General features: G+C 36.6%; 1 protein-coding gene across 2 annotated transcripts in view; it reads right to left on the bottom strand.

Annotated features, from left to right (window-relative positions):
• The window catches only part of LOC136983145 (transmembrane protein 59-like), a 35513-nt gene that overhangs the window by 4244 nt on the left and 12443 nt on the right, over positions 1 to 18826 (bottom strand). For both annotated transcript variants that reach the window (XM_067279784.1, XM_067279783.1), the window contains exons 2-4: positions 15334 to 15439; positions 9592 to 9686; positions 450 to 639 (exon numbers count right to left, since the gene is read on the bottom strand). In XM_067279784.1, coding sequence (XP_067135885.1) covers positions 450 to 639; positions 9592 to 9686; positions 15334 to 15439 — 391 coding nt within the window. The remainder of the gene's footprint in view (positions 1 to 449; positions 640 to 9591; positions 9687 to 15333; positions 15440 to 18826) is intronic.

Genomic DNA, 18826 nt, shown 5'->3' with positions numbered 1-18826 from the left:
GTGCACAAGAACAGAGAGAGGGAGGAAAAGTTTCAATTTTGGTACTAATATCACAACTCGAAACATCAAAAAATGCAAAAAACAACTTGGGGATTTTCTGTATATGTGGGTGTTTGTGGGGGGCACAATTTTGTTCACTCACTCTAAAAATTTTCGACAATTAGGCTTCACAGTTTTGCAGAAAGGTTTGTGTATTAGAAGGATTAATGCCATTAAATTTTGACAGTTAAAGGTTTAAGGGTGGGGAGATAGAGGAAGGTCACATATATCTCTAGTGGGTTGAACATAATGAAGCTTTTACTCATTAACATTTGCAAGTTTTTATAAAACTCATCTCTATCCTCAAAATTAAACTTAAGGTTTTTTGTTGTTGTTGATTTCAATTTTAAGTTTCTAAATTTGCACATTTTTCTATTAATCTACTTTTAATTTTAAAAAACAACACTTACATTCATCTGTATCCGAAAATTCCTGCACAGTTTCCGGCTGAGAACGAACAATCACCATTTTTCCGTTGTCTTGCTGAATGTATAACGTCCAGCTTTTAGTAACCAGACGTGAAACGTGATCCACGATATTGTTATACATCGACTGGATGTACAACAAGGGCATCATGAGATGTAAAGTTTGTTTCTGTTCCTAGTACATAAAAATATAATAAATTGAAATTTCAAAAGTTCTTTCTGATGATACAAGATCTAACATTAAATATTTCATAAGTGTTTGTACATTAAATATTTTCTAAATTCAAATTGTCACAAATTAAATTTTACATCATAGATTATAAATAGTTTTACCATTCATTGAGTGACTATTACTACTACTATAAAAGTTTAGAAGGCCGTACCTATGGCTTAGCCTTAGAAGAGAAGTGAGAAGAGGAAGAGGGGGGGGAAGATGGGGCAAGGATGATAGAAAAGTGTGAAGAGAGGGCCGTGAGCGGTAAGTACCGGGCAGAGATAAGTAATGCCAAGATAAGCTTTTACAAAACGTGGGCCTAGGCCCACAGAGAACAGTGTAGGTGCTCCAAATTGGAGGTGACAGATGAAACCCGACAATTACAGTACACTTAACTAAAACAAGAACAAAATGCTCCTTCGAAGGAGAGGTAGCACACAAACACCAACTCGGAGTGGACGAAGAACACCACGAAGCAAACGCCGTTACATGGAATTCCGAGTAAAGCACAGGTGGCAGATGAACATAAACTGACGAACCACTGTCTTGGGGGACCCCGAGTACCATGTAGGACTTACTACAGGTTCAGGGGTACAAGAAAGGTCGCGTGATGGACAACCCTCCTGATGAGAACATAACATCCCCAATGTGAGGGAACAGAGCCCGATAGTGAAGAGGCGCCCGACAGAACACTCGGTCCCGATGAACCGAACACAATGAGATAGCCTTTAAGAAGCCGAATGTGGGTGCAAAGATGAACACCCGGTGAGAGCCCCAGGGCTCGACATAACAGAACAATACCACGACAATACACGAAAAGCAAGCATTCGCAACAACCTTTGCTGACAAGTTCCCATCTTGGGAAGGTCCTGGGTGCCGTATCGGACTTACAACCGGCACAGGATTACAAAAAGCCGCGTGTAGATCTATGTGGCAGGATCAGAGGAGGGACGCCTACTGGAGCGCTGGTTAGTACTAGGATGAAAGTTCGGAGATGTGATCCCTGTGTTGTAGATGAAGGTCTTGAAGGCAGTTGTTGTTTTCTTGTTGAAGAGAAAGTCCTTATTCTGACAGGGCCAATGAAACCCTTGGGAGTACATGACACTTTTCAGCTGGACACGGTGGGTAGAGTACACTGGGCAGTGGAACAGTATATGTTCTGGTGTTTCTTTCCCCTTCTTGCAATCACACATTCCGTTGCCTTTGTTCAAGAAACGTTTAAGGTAGTGTTTAAAGCCGCCATGCCCAGTGATGAACTGCGTTGTATGGAAGTCAGGAGTGTAGTGGTTCGCTTTGTTCCTCTCTTCGATGGTTGAGAAAAAGTCAAAAGTGCTCCTTCCCGTAGAACCAGTGGCCCACCTTTCTTGCCACCTACTGATAGTGAATTCGTGGAGCTGAGCTTTGACCCAGCTGAGTGGGACGAGGGAGAAGGTAGGTTCCGCTATATTACAGATGGCCTTCTTTGCTAAGAAGTCCGCTTTGTCGTTTCCTAATGTCGACTCCGGAATGTCCCTTGGTCCAATGGAAAGAGATGTTAATGTTTTTCTTTGCCAGCATGTTGGTCATAAGCGTGATGTCCTTAATAAGTTTTAGATTTGCGTTTAGTGCCTGGATCTGATCGAGCGCCACCTTACTGTCGCTAACCAAGGCTATCTTTTCCTTGGCTCCTTGTTTAACTGTCGTATCTCAATATATATATAACTTAACTGGACGTATTTCAATGCGTTGGAGATTGCCAGGCTCTCGGCTTGATTGATCGTACAGAATGGACTTAATTTGAAATACGCCTGATGGATCACTCTACTGTTGTTGTTGAGGTGCACAAAGGCAGCCCCTACACCCATTGGGCCTTTCGACCCATCCGTGTAGATAGTGGCGCAAGTCTTCTCACGAATCCCAGAGTTAATGTCCACCACTGGGGGCACGGTGGCGGGGTGCACTAGACTGTAATCATTATATTTATCGATACCATTTTTGAGAATGTTTTCAGCTATGGTTTTAATCCGAGGCGGAGTAGTATTGCAGGTGACCAGGTGAGAAGGGAAGTGCTTGAGTTGGAATAACCAGTACCTACCAGCCGCCTTGAGGTCGAGAGGGACGATGTTGGCTATCACTTGCAGCCCACTGGTCGGGGCCGTCCGATAGGCCCGACACACAGTAATGAGACAGCAGCGTTGAATTGTTTGGAGTTTTTTACTGATTTGTTGCCTACAGGTAGCATATCCCCAAACCTCGGCGCCATACAAGACAGCCGGCTCGATCACACAATGGTAAATAAGAGAAGAACTTTTGTGGTTGAGGCCCCAAAGGTTCCTGCTAATGGACCTAAGAGTGTGCGACATGGTCACCGCTTTTTGCTTTACATAGTCCATGTGGGGCGACCAGGTCAATTGGCTGTCGACTTGTATTCCAAGATATTTGATTATGTCTGTACACCTGATTCTCTCATTCCGAATTTTTATTGATGGCTTTTTATTGAGCGGTTTCTTCCTTGGGAATACGATACAAGCACAATTATTGGTGTTGATGATTAATTTGTTTTTGACAGTCCAGTCCTGGATGTTGTCCAGCAGGGAATTCATTCCGCTTTGAAGAACTTCTTGATTTCTGTGGTTCATCAGGATAAGGATAAGGGTATCATCTGCAAACCCTATGATTTTGGCTTTCAAGTTGGAGTGAGCCTTATCCTGGATGTGAAGAAGGCCATTGTATAGTATTATCCAAAGTAGGGGGCCTGAACTCGACCCTTGGGGGCATCCCCTAGTAATCTGCTTGATGACCATCTTGCCAGTTGGGCCCAACTGTGCTTGCCGGTGTGTGAGAAAGCTTCTATAAAGCCCAAGGATGTTAGAAGGGCAATTTATGTTTTTCAAGGCCAGAATGATGGCCGGCCACCAGGCGTGGTTAAACGCCCCCTTAAAGTCTATGGCTACAGCCAGAGTATGTTGGTCTTTCTTCTTAGCCTCCTTTATGCTGTTGATTAGCTCCTGGAGGGCCAAATTTGTACCATATTTTTTCTAAACCCATACTGCAGAGGGTGAAGGGTGTTGTTGAGTTCTGAATGATGTTGGAGCCTCCTAGCCATAAGGGAATCCAAAATTTTCCCCATTATCGATAAAAGCGAAATGGGTCGGTAGTCATTCGGGGTGTTTGGCTTGTCACATTTCGGTATCAGCCTAATTTTTGCCACCTTCCACCTGTCCAGGAAGTGTTTCATTTGTAGGCATTTGTTATAAATTACCAGGAGGTGGGCTGGGATTGCCCTAAGATCCCCTTTCGCCATTTGTCCGGTAATTTCGTCTGGACCCGGCGCCTTCCTGTTGTTTATTTTCCTGAAAAGGGTGGCAATTTCTGTCATTGAAAAATTTTTGTCAGTGATTTGTTCGTCCTCTGTCACGCTGCACGTCCTGATGTGATCGTGGTACTGAGTGTCTTCGCTGGGGTTATCGTCAGGAAAGAGAGCATTAAGAACATAACTGTAAGTTTCCTCGATGCTTTTGGTATAATTCCCGTCTTCCTTTTTGACCGAGCAGGGAGTGTGTGCAGCTTTTGTTTTGTTAAAGGCTATATAGTACGGTATAGTCCATGGCCCTTTCTCACCCACCCTGTTGCAAAACTGTTTCCAAGATTGTGTTCTCGCCTCATTTATGGCCTGTTTGTACACTTTTTTGATTTTTAAGTATTCCTGACGTAGGTCCTCCTTACTGTTTCCATTAGCCTTCCTGTAGCCTCTTTTTGCTTTTCTTGTTTTCTTCCTCAGATCCTGGAGGTGCGAGTTCCACCAGGCTGTTTTTGTGGTATGAAGTCTCTCCTTAGTGGCTAGCCGATATGCCATGTGTAAGGTATGGGTTAATTCTTCAATAGCGTGGTCCAGCTCCCCAGTGGTTTGGATGTTGATAAGAGGGTCAGGCCTCCAGAGAGTTTTGACCAAGTCTTCGTAGAGGTCCCAATTTGTGTGCTTACTGATGGTGCAGATGGCAGGAGGAATGGTGCAGGCAAGTATTGTGAGGATGTAGTTGTGGTCACTAGGGACCATGTAGTCCAGAGTCTTGCAGGAGTGAACAGACCCCAGTATCCTATTGTTCCCTATGCAGACATCTATCCAACTCTCACCCTGGGCCGAGGAGAAAGTAGGAAGGGGGGAGGTGTTGAGAGAGTGGAAGTGGTTCTCCTCCAGAAATTCCCTGACGATTGTCCCCCGTGGGTCTTCCTTTTTAGCGAACCACAGAGGGGATTTAGAGTTGAGATCGCCTGCCAAAAGGATCTGGTCAGTCCCTAAGGCTCGTATAGTGTCTCGGACTTCCTGAAGGGGTCCGAGGATGGGGACAGAGGGAGGAAAGTATGCTGAGATGATGTAGCAGTTGAGGTTGCTTTGCTGAATACTAATCGTGGCGTGGTAAGTACCGCTTAATTGCGGATGGAACTGAACAATTAAGTGGGGGTTGTAAACAGCCACCGCAGCCAAGGTAGGACCTTGAGAAATGGCCTCGAAAACCCTGCATTTACCCAAGAGGGCAACCCTGTTTTTAAAAGTGTAGGGTTCCTGGAGAAGGGCGACATCAATATTTAGGGTAGTGACATCCAAGGCAAGCTGGGAAGTTGCGGCCTTACTTTTCTGTAAATTGGCCTGGAGGATGTGAAGATTGTGCTGGGGAGGGGTGATACAGGTGTTTGCAGTTATAGGATTGTTAGCTGTACTTGCTGTTGTAATGATATTATTGTCCATAGTTGGTTTGCATGATGGCCATTGATTTCATTTTCTGCAGTGTTGGGCATTTCTGGTCAAATGCATTGTGTGCTGTGTTAATCTTTTTCCCCTTATTAACCATGTCGTTAGCTTCGTTGCAGTTTATACACCTGGGCGCCTCCTCCCTGTGAGGGCATTCATGGAACCTATGTTCCTCCCCACAGTGACTGCAAGTCACCAGCTGGTCGCACTCTCTGGCATAGTGGCCATAGCCGCAGCATCTGAAGCACCTCAATATATACACGAAATCATCTACCCTTATGTTGCTCCATGATAATGCAACATATTTTTCGTTGATCATTATTTTCCTAATTTCTGGTGTGGTCGTTACAATAATATGCCTGCACTTCTCCTTAACGTTTCCTCTCTTTAGGAAGGATGTTATTCTGCACTGCTCTAGAAAGTTTTCCTGTGCAAAGTTCCCCCATATTTTATTTTGGCTGTAGAGAGTAGGAAGGACTTCATTGTCTCCAATGTATTCAGGTACATTTAGCATAATTAATTTAGGTTGCCGTCCCTGTGAGAGTTTGGTGTTCAGTTTATTTGAAAGTTCCGGGACTTCCTGGACTGCTTTCAGAAGCTTGGCCCCATCTCTATCCGAGCCAACCCTTACACAAACTCCATTTCCCCTGACATTTCTGATTGATTTAATGTTTACTCCCAGTTTCTGAGGCTCTATCTTGGTCCTCAGAGTTTTAGAAATCTCTTGCGAATTTTGTCCGTCACCTTCTTCGCCCGGTTTGGGGTACAAGAGTAGGGTACAAGAGGGGTACAAGAGTAGGGTACAAGGGGGTACAAGAGTTGGGGTACAAGAGTACCACTCCCCCTCCCTATTAATCTTTCCGGTAATAGCCTTACTTATTGTTTTTGTGGTAACACTGTGGTTTATGTTAGCCTTTACAACATCGGCGAAGCTTTTCTGCATGCCAGTGTCAGTGACTTGGGTCTTCCCCCTTATTTCTTTAAGGACTCCAACTAACTGGTGGACACACCCGTGTAGCTGCATAACCCTCTCCCTAATTTCAGCCCTTTGAAGGGTTGAAATTAGGGAATCCTCTGCTCAAGTCAGACCCGACTTGAGCGGAGGACATAACTTCATTATTCTATCAAGCAGAGATGCTGCTTCTACGATAATCTGATTTTCGATTGAGGAACCCATTTCTTTTGGCCTAGGCATTTCCTTGTGTGATTCCTTATGTGTTACCTTCAGTGGAGTTGAGACCACCATAGGCTGTATGCCTCCTGGGACTTCCATTTGACCCCACCAGTAAATAATATAATTCGGAGCAAATAATAAAACCAATTTTAAATCCGATGACTAATTAAACGAAAACCGTTGGAACCGTTGTAACGGCCGAGCGAATGTCCGTTAAGTGGAAAGAAGCAGCAAATTTGCCAAAGTTTCCAACTTGGCCTAATTTAAAAAGTATACCGTTGTAACGGCCGAGCGAATGTCCGTTAAGTGGAAAGAAGCAGCAAATTTGCCAAAGTTTCCAACTTGGCCTAATTTAAAAAGTATTATGGTTCCAGTAGCCAAATTTGCAGCCAAGATTGCTGAAGCCGTCTGCTTTCCAACGACACCACTTTAGTTGGCGGATGGAAAACCAGCGGCCCGATAGAGCCCGCCAAAGCCCGACTTAGAACCGGTAGAAATCCCAGATAATCAAGTCCGACGGTCCGGTTGCCGGTCCCAAAGCCCAAGTCTCCAAGTGTCCGTAGCCGCCGAAAGAATTGGTCCACCCCCACAAAAGTGACACCAAAGTGATCCTTAGGACAACCCGAAGCGAAAGATGCAACACACCCCACAAAACCAGTTAAACCCAAAGAATAATTACATGCAAAACATGAGCTGAAAATAATCCAACTTACAGTCGATGAACTCCACCTTGTGGATGAGTGACATTGAGTGACTATTGGTAGTTCCAGTACTGTAAGTTTATATAGTAAATCTTAAGGACAAAACATACTGCAGCAAAAAAAGAATTGACCCTAGCCCAATAGTGGTGATTTGTCACCCCATCTCTGGTGTCTACACATTGCTCAATGCTGTTTACAGCAACTGGCACCTCTATCAGAAATGACTCGGATAAAATAACCGAGGAACAAAAAGCTAATTTATTTAATCAGTTTCCTTTATTTTTTTAGTCAATGTAATTAATCATTGAATGGGAAAGTTAAGAGAGTGATCTCCACTTCCAAGTCCTGGAACAAAATGTTCAAACAGAAGAAACACTTTTTAGTATCAGTTTTTAAAAATTCGGAGGCCTTTTCTCATTGGGAAAAAGGGTTCAGCTAACAAAACTCCACTTAGCAGTATTCTCATTAATTTGATTACAACTGACTCCCAACCACAGATATCTGCAATTACAATGGTACCAAAAATACCGCTACTAACAGGATGACTAGCTGTACTGTATTTTCAGATGAATTTATTGCCCCACAAAGGATGGATCTGTATATGGAGGGACAGTGGCAAAAGGCTTCTGGAACATGCACTTTGAAACACTGTAAAGGCCTACCACCAGCTGTTATGGTTTGGAATAAACTATTGTTCTTGCCTATACACATTGCTAATACTTAGACTAGCCAACAGATCACAGAGTACTGCCTTAGCTTCCAATACTTATCTTCAGAGGTTTGCTGGTTTCATATTCCAACAACATAATGCCATCATCATGTGCATCATGAAATGTCCTACTGTTTCTGGATGACTACCATATGTCATTTCTTCCCTAACCTGCATGCTCACCAGATTCAGTCTCAATTAAGCACATCTGGGAGATGGTTACAAATGATTGGCTTGACAGAGCCTGTCAACAGTTACCACAAATAAACTTTGAGCACTTATAGAAGCTGCAAGGCATTCCATAGGCACATTTGGCAGCTCTTCCTTTTCTACCAGACTGTATAAGCAGTTTTTTCCATCTATGTTGGGTACACTAAATACTAACTATTATGCATTCTGCATACGTAGCCAACCGTACCTCTAATCATGACAAGTGATTTTCTATAAAAAAAATTATTTTGTCAGCCCATATCTTTATATTGCTGGGCATTAAATTTGATACACCATTTATATTACTACATATCATTGACTCAACACTGGATTGTATTAACTAAAATGCTATACCTGTTACTGGTGTGCACGCTCTAGACGACCACCAAGAAAATCAACCCAATTATTATACTATATTAATTTAAGGAACAAAAACGTGTAGAATTTATATAATTTTATGTTCATATATATATTTGTATAAACCTAAAATTCTATAATTTCTCTCCCCTCTCCCTGCAGGCAGCATCTACCACCTCATTGCTTTGCTGGACATGTACTGCATCTGTTAGATAGATAAACTTTTTCACATTCTTTAGTCTACAGACTATTTGGTTGCTCTAGACCAGTGATTACCAAACTTTTTTCAGCCACTGCCCTCTTGAGTGCATAAACTTATATCCAACATCCCAACCTAATTTCCCTTGTGTGAGAAAGGCTTGGAAATATTCTTAGCAAAACTTTTCTACAAACTTTGTACCTTTACCATACATTGTTGTCAACATCTGGTCTGGAAACACATTAAATGCAATGTTTCTTCTTATCTGTTTTAACGGAAAAAAGGGAAAAGTTGTCAGTGACCCAAACTCTCGCCTAAGGTCACCATCTGGTCCTGCCTCCACTGACCCGTTGCATCTTTTCGTCCCCTAGATTTACTCACTGTCCCATTGGGGACGATAGCACCCATTTTGGGAACCACTGCTCTAGACACACAAGATACTTCTTTGTAGAATCCTATTGTCGGTAATATGGTTCTGACAAATGGACCAAATGTATTTTAATGTCTCCACAATTACTTATTATAAAACTAACATTTAATTTTGTTCAGTCCTTAAAAATTATTTTCATTGCTGAATATGTAAATGAAGTATTACGGTTGATGCCAGTGCCAAATGTTATGCCAAATCAAGGTACAATTATTAAAACACAAAGAACTTATCAGAAAGATTGTTTGTTTCTGTATTTAAGAATATGAATTTTTTACAGAGTACCAAAATAGGTGAAAGAATTAAACACATAAATTTGAATGAAATTGTGTAACTAAGATTAAAACAAAACGTAAGAAAACAAACTCGAGAACAAACTGAGATCTGATCATTTTAAATGTTTTTACCTCTTGTTGTTTCTGCGATGCAAATGGGACTTGATTACTGCAGCCAAGATTGCAGGCGTATCGCTCGGCAGTATGACTGTAGGCTTCCATACACGCTGCAAGAAAAAATAAAATTTTACTAATATTTCATTTTCAATCATTTTTAAATAACAATAACATCCAATATTCTACAGAAATATATAACATTGAGAGCATTTTTTATAAAAACATATATCAAAAGTGGTTCCCAAAACACTCACTGCAGGTTAACCGTCAATTTTAATTATTAGTGATATGCCAATCGCACTTGTGAAGCAAATATTTTTGGGTTGCTGTAATTTATGGGCTTAATACCTTAGCCCATAAATTGGTCATCACTTCAAAGAATTGAAATTGTAGAATCCATTTAGATGAATGTTTCTGTATTTGTATTTAGACCATCCTTTTATTCTGTAACTAACTGAATTTATATCCTAACTTAAAGAACAAAAAAGTATTCCCAGAGTGCCAAGAGTCATTAAATTCAAAGCTATGTAAATATAACAGCAAATTTTAACAAATTTAGAAGATACTTCTAACAGCTTTAAGAGTGAATATAAAAATAAAAATACAGTAGAGAGTCGTTTAACCAAAAGCCGATCAACCAAAAGCTTTCCAGTCGGACTGTGTCGTGCCGAATTGAACGTTTTTGATACTAGATTAACTTCTAAAGTATAATTTCTTTTGTTTTTATATTTTTCAATATATTTATTTTGTTTGTACAAAATAAAAAAATAATTTTTAACAATACAATAGCCACAATTATTATTATAAAAATTTTCGTTAGGCTTAAAATTGATGAAAATTCAACACGGAGCGACATGCAACGGAAAAAAATTTCAACATGGGATAGGTTAACATATTTTTTCGTATATAATCGGTTATCCGAACAACCCCAGTCCCCGAATGATTCGAATAAATGACACTCTACTGTAGTATGTTTTCATAAATCTTGGCCAAAATGTCATAACACGCAGTAGTAAACATAGATTGAGTTTATATTAGTGTTCAAACGAAATGGGTTGTATGAATTTAACAATACAAAACACATTTTGGATTTCTGCCATTTACACTTTCTAAACACGCCATTTGGGTAACAGCCTGGATAGGATTTGTGAAACTACTTATAGTTCGAAGTGATTACCACAAGAAACTAAATGAAAAAATATGTGAATTCTTGCATCTTCCTGCTTTATTAGAGGTCCTGTGGTGGTTTGTCATAAGTATCGAGTACTTTTGGATCTTGGCCCCTCATCACGAATATAAAGCTACGAAAAATTTCAGTAAGCATCCAGATAATGTTCTATCTAATATTTGTCGGAGTGTCTTTTAATGTCAAACCTCTGATAATGGGCCGAAAGGTCAAAGTTAATGGAACTTAAAGCAAACAACCATAAAAAAAAAATCTATTACTTTCTGCTTTATTAGAGGTTTTAAGGATTAGAGAAAGAAGTTTTGAATTTCTTGAAACTTGTCATCTTAAATGTTCGTTCGTGAGATGATAAAGTATCGGTCGGCTATCAAAAATCTGCTCAAAATTTTTGAAACAACCTATAACCAAGAGCCAATTAGATTTCTCAAGACAAGTGTTTAACCCAAAAGCACTTTTTGAAAATTTATGCTCTAGAGAGAGACAAAGTCGGACTGTAAATTGTTAGTGCACGTTTGTTAAAACGATTTGTTTGTGTTATCCGCTCGCTTATCATATTGTTGTTTGTTTTCCTATCTGTTGTATTTTACTCCATTATATAACTCCATTTGTTTGTATTCATATACAAAAAGAAAAAAAAAATCAATTGTTGATTGATGAACCCAACGTTAAGTCATAAGACATTTTGCAGCTCCTTAACCAGAAGCCAAATCAGGTTAAGAAGCTCCCGATTATAAGTGTCATCTCTACTTATCAGATAATGTACAAGTAGAGATACGCAGTACTTATGGACGCATAGCTACTTAACTGTTATCTGTTGGTTTTTATTGTAAACAGCTAACAGAGTTTAAATATTTAAATATATTTTTTTTCTGACGATTTTCCTGCATCTAGAATTTAACTTTTAAATTAAACACAACACATTTAAATATTTAAGTTTAAAATAGTTTGTTTCTAAATTCTTACGACACTAATTGGAAAATTTTTTCACTTCCTCTCCTCTAGTATTTATTCCCATACACTGCAATTATTAATAAATTCAGGAAATGTCATAATATATCATTTTTGCTTTGGATATTAGATTTAATTGTTTTACACCATACCAATTATAATGATATTATCAAGGTTATTTTAAATAAAGAAATGACAAATTAAATTTGAATAAACAATGTACGGAACAGTCGTCGGATGCAAATAATACTAAACAATAATATGCAAATTAGCATCATTAAAATTCAAAGGAGTTACTTATTGCTTTAATAATTATATAGAATGGATTTTAAAAAATAAGCAAAAAATAACTACACTAGATATATTTAATTTATATACTGTAGTTATTAGATTGTTAAATAAAATTAAAATTGAAGCTATTTTAAATGTATAACCTACTTGAATCAATTATATACCTACCGCTATGTTGTCTGCTATCTTCGCACTACATTAGCATAAGAAGGCCTATTGTATGTACTAGAATAGCAATTCTCAATATTTCTTGTATATCGACCTATTTTAATAAATTTTATCAATCCCTAATATCGACTAACTTTGTTAGGAAGCCCTGCATAAAAGGTCTTTGTGCCTTTGGGTTCCCTTCTGTTGCCTTAACACAATGAGATCATCTTTTGACCAATATTATAAATCTGTTAATAATATTGAGAACTTGCTGCACTTTGAATTCCATTTATAAAAATCACACTGCAGAAATTATATAATTAAATCTTTATTATTATTTTTATTTAATTGTTAATAGTTATTGCAATAATTTAACTGGGATTTGTTTTTTAAATATTCATCGCAATGGGAGGGCATCTTTTGTCTTTGTGATGTCTGTAAATATGATAAATATTAACACACACATAAAAGTAACTTAAGCATTGAATCTATTTATATTTGTTTTAATTACACATTTAATGGTAAATGTCAATGTACTCACCAATTGTTTGGGCACAAATGTTCCTATTTGTTAGATTTTAATGGAAATTGTCATTTGGGATGCTTGAAACCACTAAAATTAGCATTGCGTGTAAAGATTAACAAATTTTGACACCTTAAATTGTAAAATAAACATTAAGATCTAGAAATGGCCCTTTATTACAGATAAAATATTCTTGTTAACTATTAGAATTTGGAACATAGATTGTAAAAAGTACGCTTTAGTTTTACATTCGTTACAGCACAATAAATCCAAAGAATTTCTGAAGTATAAAAATCCAAAAATTATTCCAATGTAAATAAAATTTTTTTTACATATGATCTTTATTTTTTAAAAATTAACTTACTTTGATGATAATGAGTATAACATATGGCTTCCACCTTTATAATGGTAAAGGCCATATGTTACATTCCCCAAACAAATGTCACACTGACATTCTGAATCACATAATAATAATTTTAAATTTATTTATCTATATTTTTAACAGTATTTTAAAGCTCTCAAATTGCTACAACAGATTTTTTAATTTAGCATTTACTATATGTGCTATAAAAAAGATATTCGTGCTTAATACATTTTTTCATTTGATTTCCTTACACATTTAATTATAAAATGTGATATAGAATTGAACCAAACATGTAAACAGACGTTAATGAGTGACAATCCAAGCTCTTTTACATCAAACATTCTATATACATATTTGAATTCTGAAAATATAAATTCAAAATACAAGGTCTTCCAAAATGAAAATTACATTAATTTAAAATGGTTGAAATGTTATTATCTGAGAATATGCAATGCACAGTACACCAATCAATAGAATAACTGAGTTTCATCTCCCCTCTGCATTCAAATATCTTTTTCTTCTAGTGTGTTCTGTAAATAAAAATGGTAACTGCAACAGAGAAGGCATTCTGTGTTCTCGGTTTGTAAAGTCAGAAAGTAACACGAGTAATTTGCAGAAGTTTGTAGAATTTTGGCTGCCGCGGAGGAACGACAATGGATATGCCGTAGCAAGTACGGGAATAATTTGAATATCAGTAGGATGCGTGTTGTGTTACGTGAAGTGTACACATCCAACTGAAAGAGAAACTATAATAAGCAAATGTAAAACTTGGACAGTTTTCCAATGTTTTAATGTACATTGTAATGTTCTCAAATAATAATTTAACATAATTATGGTAATCTAAAATGGTAGCAGTATTTTCACATGCAGTCTCATCTTTTTCAAGATCAGAACATGGGTTGCAAACCATTGATTTACAGTCTGCATAGATTACCTAGTTTCGAATCTCTACAGTAATATTTGATAATGACTATGCACTCAGCCAACTTAAGCTTAATATTATACTGTGTGTGTATGTATGTACAGTACAGTACATACATACATACATATACATATGTATACATATATACACACACACAATATATATATATTGCCATGGTAAAAACTTGAGTTGGCTGAATGTCATGAACTATGAACACACAGATGTCCCCAATTGGCATATTAAATGACTAATATGGTTGTAAAGGTCCGCTTTTAGCGTAGCAGGTCGAAAAGTCACGCGACCAGGATAATTGGTCCCACCTGGCGTCGGGGCTATAAACAGCCGGAAAGAATAAAGGGATAGCGTCTCTGTTTATGGGTACACGTCAATGTGTTTGCCACGTGTTGGTCGACTTGAAAAACGTAAGCAAGGGACGGACGCGACTGTAAGCTACGTCGTCGGGAGGAGGGCAGACGTCTTTGAAAGCTCCCAGGGGAAAGAAGAACCTGATTGGTCGCAAGTGGTCGCCGTGAAACTCTTTAAATTGTAAGAGTGGCGAGAGGAACGGGGAGAAGGGCGAGAGACCGGATACGTGGTAGTCTCTGACACTTAGGAAGCCCGTGAGGTGTAGAGAGAGTGTTCTCCTCTTAGGAATTCCTCTGAGAAGGGTTAGTGTAGAGACCGAACGGCCACACGGTTGAGCCAACTCCGCAAACCGACCGGAGTTTCCCCAGAGTCTAATAGTCCCCAACAGACAAGTTGTTACGTGAGACACCACACCCTTGTTGCATCGTGTGTGTAATGTTGTCAAACTTGTATATCCTGTAAATATTTGTTTTGTAAATAAACTGTAAATATTCACTGGACTGAGTGTGGAAGTGTAGCTTTCCTCGAACCATCATATGGACATTCTCGAGTCGTAAGAACCAACTCGAGACGGATCATCGTAAAGATCGTAATGGATTACATAAGGATCTTCACTATGGTTATCTTCTAAATTAATTAGTCTGGAAGCAAAAATCAGAGATTCAAGTAACATAACCAGTAACTCATCCGCACGGAAAGCAGGAGTTGCAGGTTTAAGTTCCATTCTGAATCAGTTATTTCTTCCAAATTATTGTAAATTAAATTTATTTACTTCTAGTGATTAAATTTAGAATGGTGGGACAGTTTAACTGCCTATATCTAGTTCAAACTGCTTAGTATCTTAATAATTAATTAGCTTTTATGACCTAGACCGACAAGATCCTGGCTCTATCATTTGGTTATTAACCTTTTTCAGTTTGATTTTGTACGTAATCAAGTATTTAATGCTATCAAATGATCAAGTCTAAATATTAAAACTGGTTAATTACACAAAAATAATAACTTACATGCCATGCAAGAATCTTTGGTGCTATTAATGTTATCGGCATCGTGTATGAGATCGATCATAGCAAACAGTCGACATCCTCTTTTACAACAGGTGAGGTGTTCCGCCTGTTAAATATTTAATGTATAAAGTTAGAAAGTACACACACACAAATTTATTTATTTATTTATTATAGCTATTTATATAACAATGCCACTCAACACACTAATTGTTATAAATAAATTCATTATATACTTTTTCAAGTAGCCACACGGTTTCATGTATAAATGCAGCTATATATAAAGTTATATACATATTTAAAGACAGCTGTATGAAAGAGATAAAATTATTTATAATTTTCATATAATTAGAATTATCAAATAACCCTGGTACAATTTTATAACATTTTCTATTAAAAAAAAAATATTTAAATTCTATTTTTGTAGATTTTTATATGCAAATTCACTTGAAATTTTGCTTCTGCTCACATTACAGAAGCTATTTATTATGTTTGCATTTACCAAAGTTATTTACAAACAAAGAATTATGCAAAAAACATATATTTATTTATTTATTTTGTGAACCATCCTCTTTGACATTTACATTACAAATATCTTATATACATGGAGAAACCATTGGAAGATAAAAACTTAAATCGGATTTGAATACAAATTACATTTTCGCTCTCCCAACGGACACACAAAACACACTTCTCTATCATCAAGATACTTTATAGAACATTTTAATGGATTTAGATCCAATATAAGTGCGATATACACATCGTCGTCTACATTTTCAAACGAGAGAAAGGCCGAAACAAGAGTTATTATTATTTATTTTTTTCTCCTGTATTTTAATCATTTGAAAAGTTGGTAAGTAACTTGGAAACATTGCTCATATAGTAGTTGCAAATATGTAAATACATATTTATCTGAGATCAATATCTATATATAAACTATGTTTTTAGTATAGTAAATAAATAATACTTAGGTGATTATGGCTATTCTTTTACAGTTCAGTTTAGCACTCATTAGTTTGGTATTGTTTTTTATTAATTCAATAATAATAAAAATCATTTGTCTAACTTTTAAGGGATGATAAATATATCAATTCACTTACTTTTAATTTAGAAATTGAATTACTAATCTTTACTGTTTAAAAAAAATATGGCCTTTTTTTATGTAAATAATTAGACATTGTATATGTAGAACGAACAGTCGAACTAACGGCTTCGACTGTTTGTTTTGGTCATGCAATGGTCGTCGTTTCAAAGCTCTAATTGCCTCGTTCAAATACTTTTTTAGATAAATCTTTGCGGTCGGCGAGTTATTTTGATCGAGTAACTAATTAAAGCATTGCATATCTTTGATTGTTCGATTGGATTGGACCGTCCTAATCTAACGGTTCTCGAACCGTGTCGACCGTTTTGGTATCTTTGTGGGTACGTATATACATAAAGCGAGTATAATAGTGACTGTTCTCAATCCATGTTATACAAAGTTGCAGTGTTCCACAAAATAAAAAGCTTTAAAGTTTTTATTGCAAATTTATTCCAACATATTACTTTATTCATAGACAATTCCATGTTTGCTATTTTATTTAATACAATAAAGTTTATTGTTTATTGCTTCATTGCTTTGTGAGAATAGTAAACACGGAATTGCTTATTGATTATTGAATATATTGATGCTAATGCATAATGAAAAGTATATGAATGGTTTCTTACAGCCCAAATCTAATAGTTTTCAACCTTTCTGCGGTACATACACAATTTTTATTGACATACTGACAAGCCAGCATGACATCAAAGATGACATTATATTTAAAAAAACTGCAAATATTGAAAAACAGACAAAAAAAAATCATCATTTAAAAATTATTATGGCACTTCTATAAGCAGTTTATGGATACCAATTGAGAATTATTGCTATAATACATATAAAACAGATTAGAGTTTCACTCAGAGCCAACAGAAATATTCAAAAAAAATAATAAAAAATAAAAAGCTGTCATTTTGACAGCTGTTGTCGAGGCAACCGTTATTGCCGGTAAATAAAACTTGGTTTTATTGCGTCGGTTTGATCATCTGCTTCTTTTAAACACAGAAAATTAGACAGAAAGAAGCAGATTTTTAGAAGCGCGACCGTAATTTATTATTTTGTCCGATTTACTACATTTACAGATAAATAAATTAATTAAATATTAATAAACTGTTACTAAGCGTGAAAAAATTCACAATTTAATTTTAAAACAAAATGACTGCAAACCGGATTACTTTTTACTTATAATAAAGCTAATCATTAAACTACACAGTTTGTCCTAAACTTAATAATTAGCTTAATTAGAGCCCAAACAGAATCAGACTTGTAGACATTGACCGCTAGATGGTCGCTTCGGTTGACTATTAATAATCTACACATAGACGTCAGGAGGAAAACTTACACACACTTTGTTCGTTAGTAATTTTTATGATTATTTCCTGAATTTTAATTTAATGATTTTATAAAAATTCAGTGAATGCTTTTTTTGGGGGGAGTAAGGACCTTTTATTAACTAGATGTCTGAAGAAAAAGCATTGGTCACAAACCATTTTTAGAGCAAATGTTAAAATAAAGATTACATTATATATTTCTAAATCCAATTTTTATCTTAAAGAAGTTAGAATTATAGCTAATAAAACATGTACATGTTTTTTTCACCTGTATATACAATATAATTTTCACAATAAATCAACTTCTTTAAGAAATGATATATTTTACAATTTAATTTTTGTTTTTTTTTTACATTCCTAAGCACAAAAAAGAAGTCATTTAAATAATTAACTAGAGATAAATACTTGAAACAGTAAATTTTAGGGAACAAACATTTCAGATTGTCAACCGTCAATTTGTTTTGTTTTAAAATTAAACTACTAATGAGAAGTTGTCTTCTCTGACACAAACTTTTAGTAAGATCATTTCTCTATTACTTCATTAAAATGGAAATAATATAAAGACATATTATACTGTAAATAAATATAAATTCAAAATTCAGCAGTTTCTCCGAAGGAAAATGTCAGAAATGTCTTCCGTAGGCCTAACATCTGGTCCAGAGACCTAACGAGCTGGATTACATGGGAGATGACGCAGTTGGCAAAGAACTCCGGTTTTTGAACGAGTTCTTTGCAACAAACAGTAAAGCCACCTTCCAAAGTAGAAATGTGGCGCATACAATTTAGAGTCTCGTGTGCAACGTACGTAAAACTTTAACGTCGTTGCAAATTTCTCGCTGCACGGTGACTTTTCGGTCACCCCGTACGTGACAATCTTTTCTTGTAAATCTGCACTATTTAATTTAAAAAACACACGATAAAGTATTGAAATATATATTTGTGCAACAGTTCTTTACTCTCGATACGAATTTTTAGTTCTACAAAACTCTATTAAAAAAATCTTAAATTCTCAAATTAATCACAATGCGGTATATTTTCAAGATTCCGCAAACTAATTACGTCTTTTATTACAATTTCAGGTAGA

Source organism: Centruroides vittatus, unplaced genomic scaffold (assembly GCF_030686945.1).
Source record: "Centruroides vittatus isolate TY-2023 unplaced genomic scaffold, ASM3068694v2 contig_877, whole genome shotgun sequence".
Classification (NCBI taxonomy): Eukaryota; Metazoa; Arthropoda; class Arachnida; order Scorpiones; family Buthidae; genus Centruroides; species Centruroides vittatus.
The sequence above is the reverse complement of the archived record's forward strand: the minus strand, read 5'-3'. Positions and strand labels throughout refer to the sequence as shown.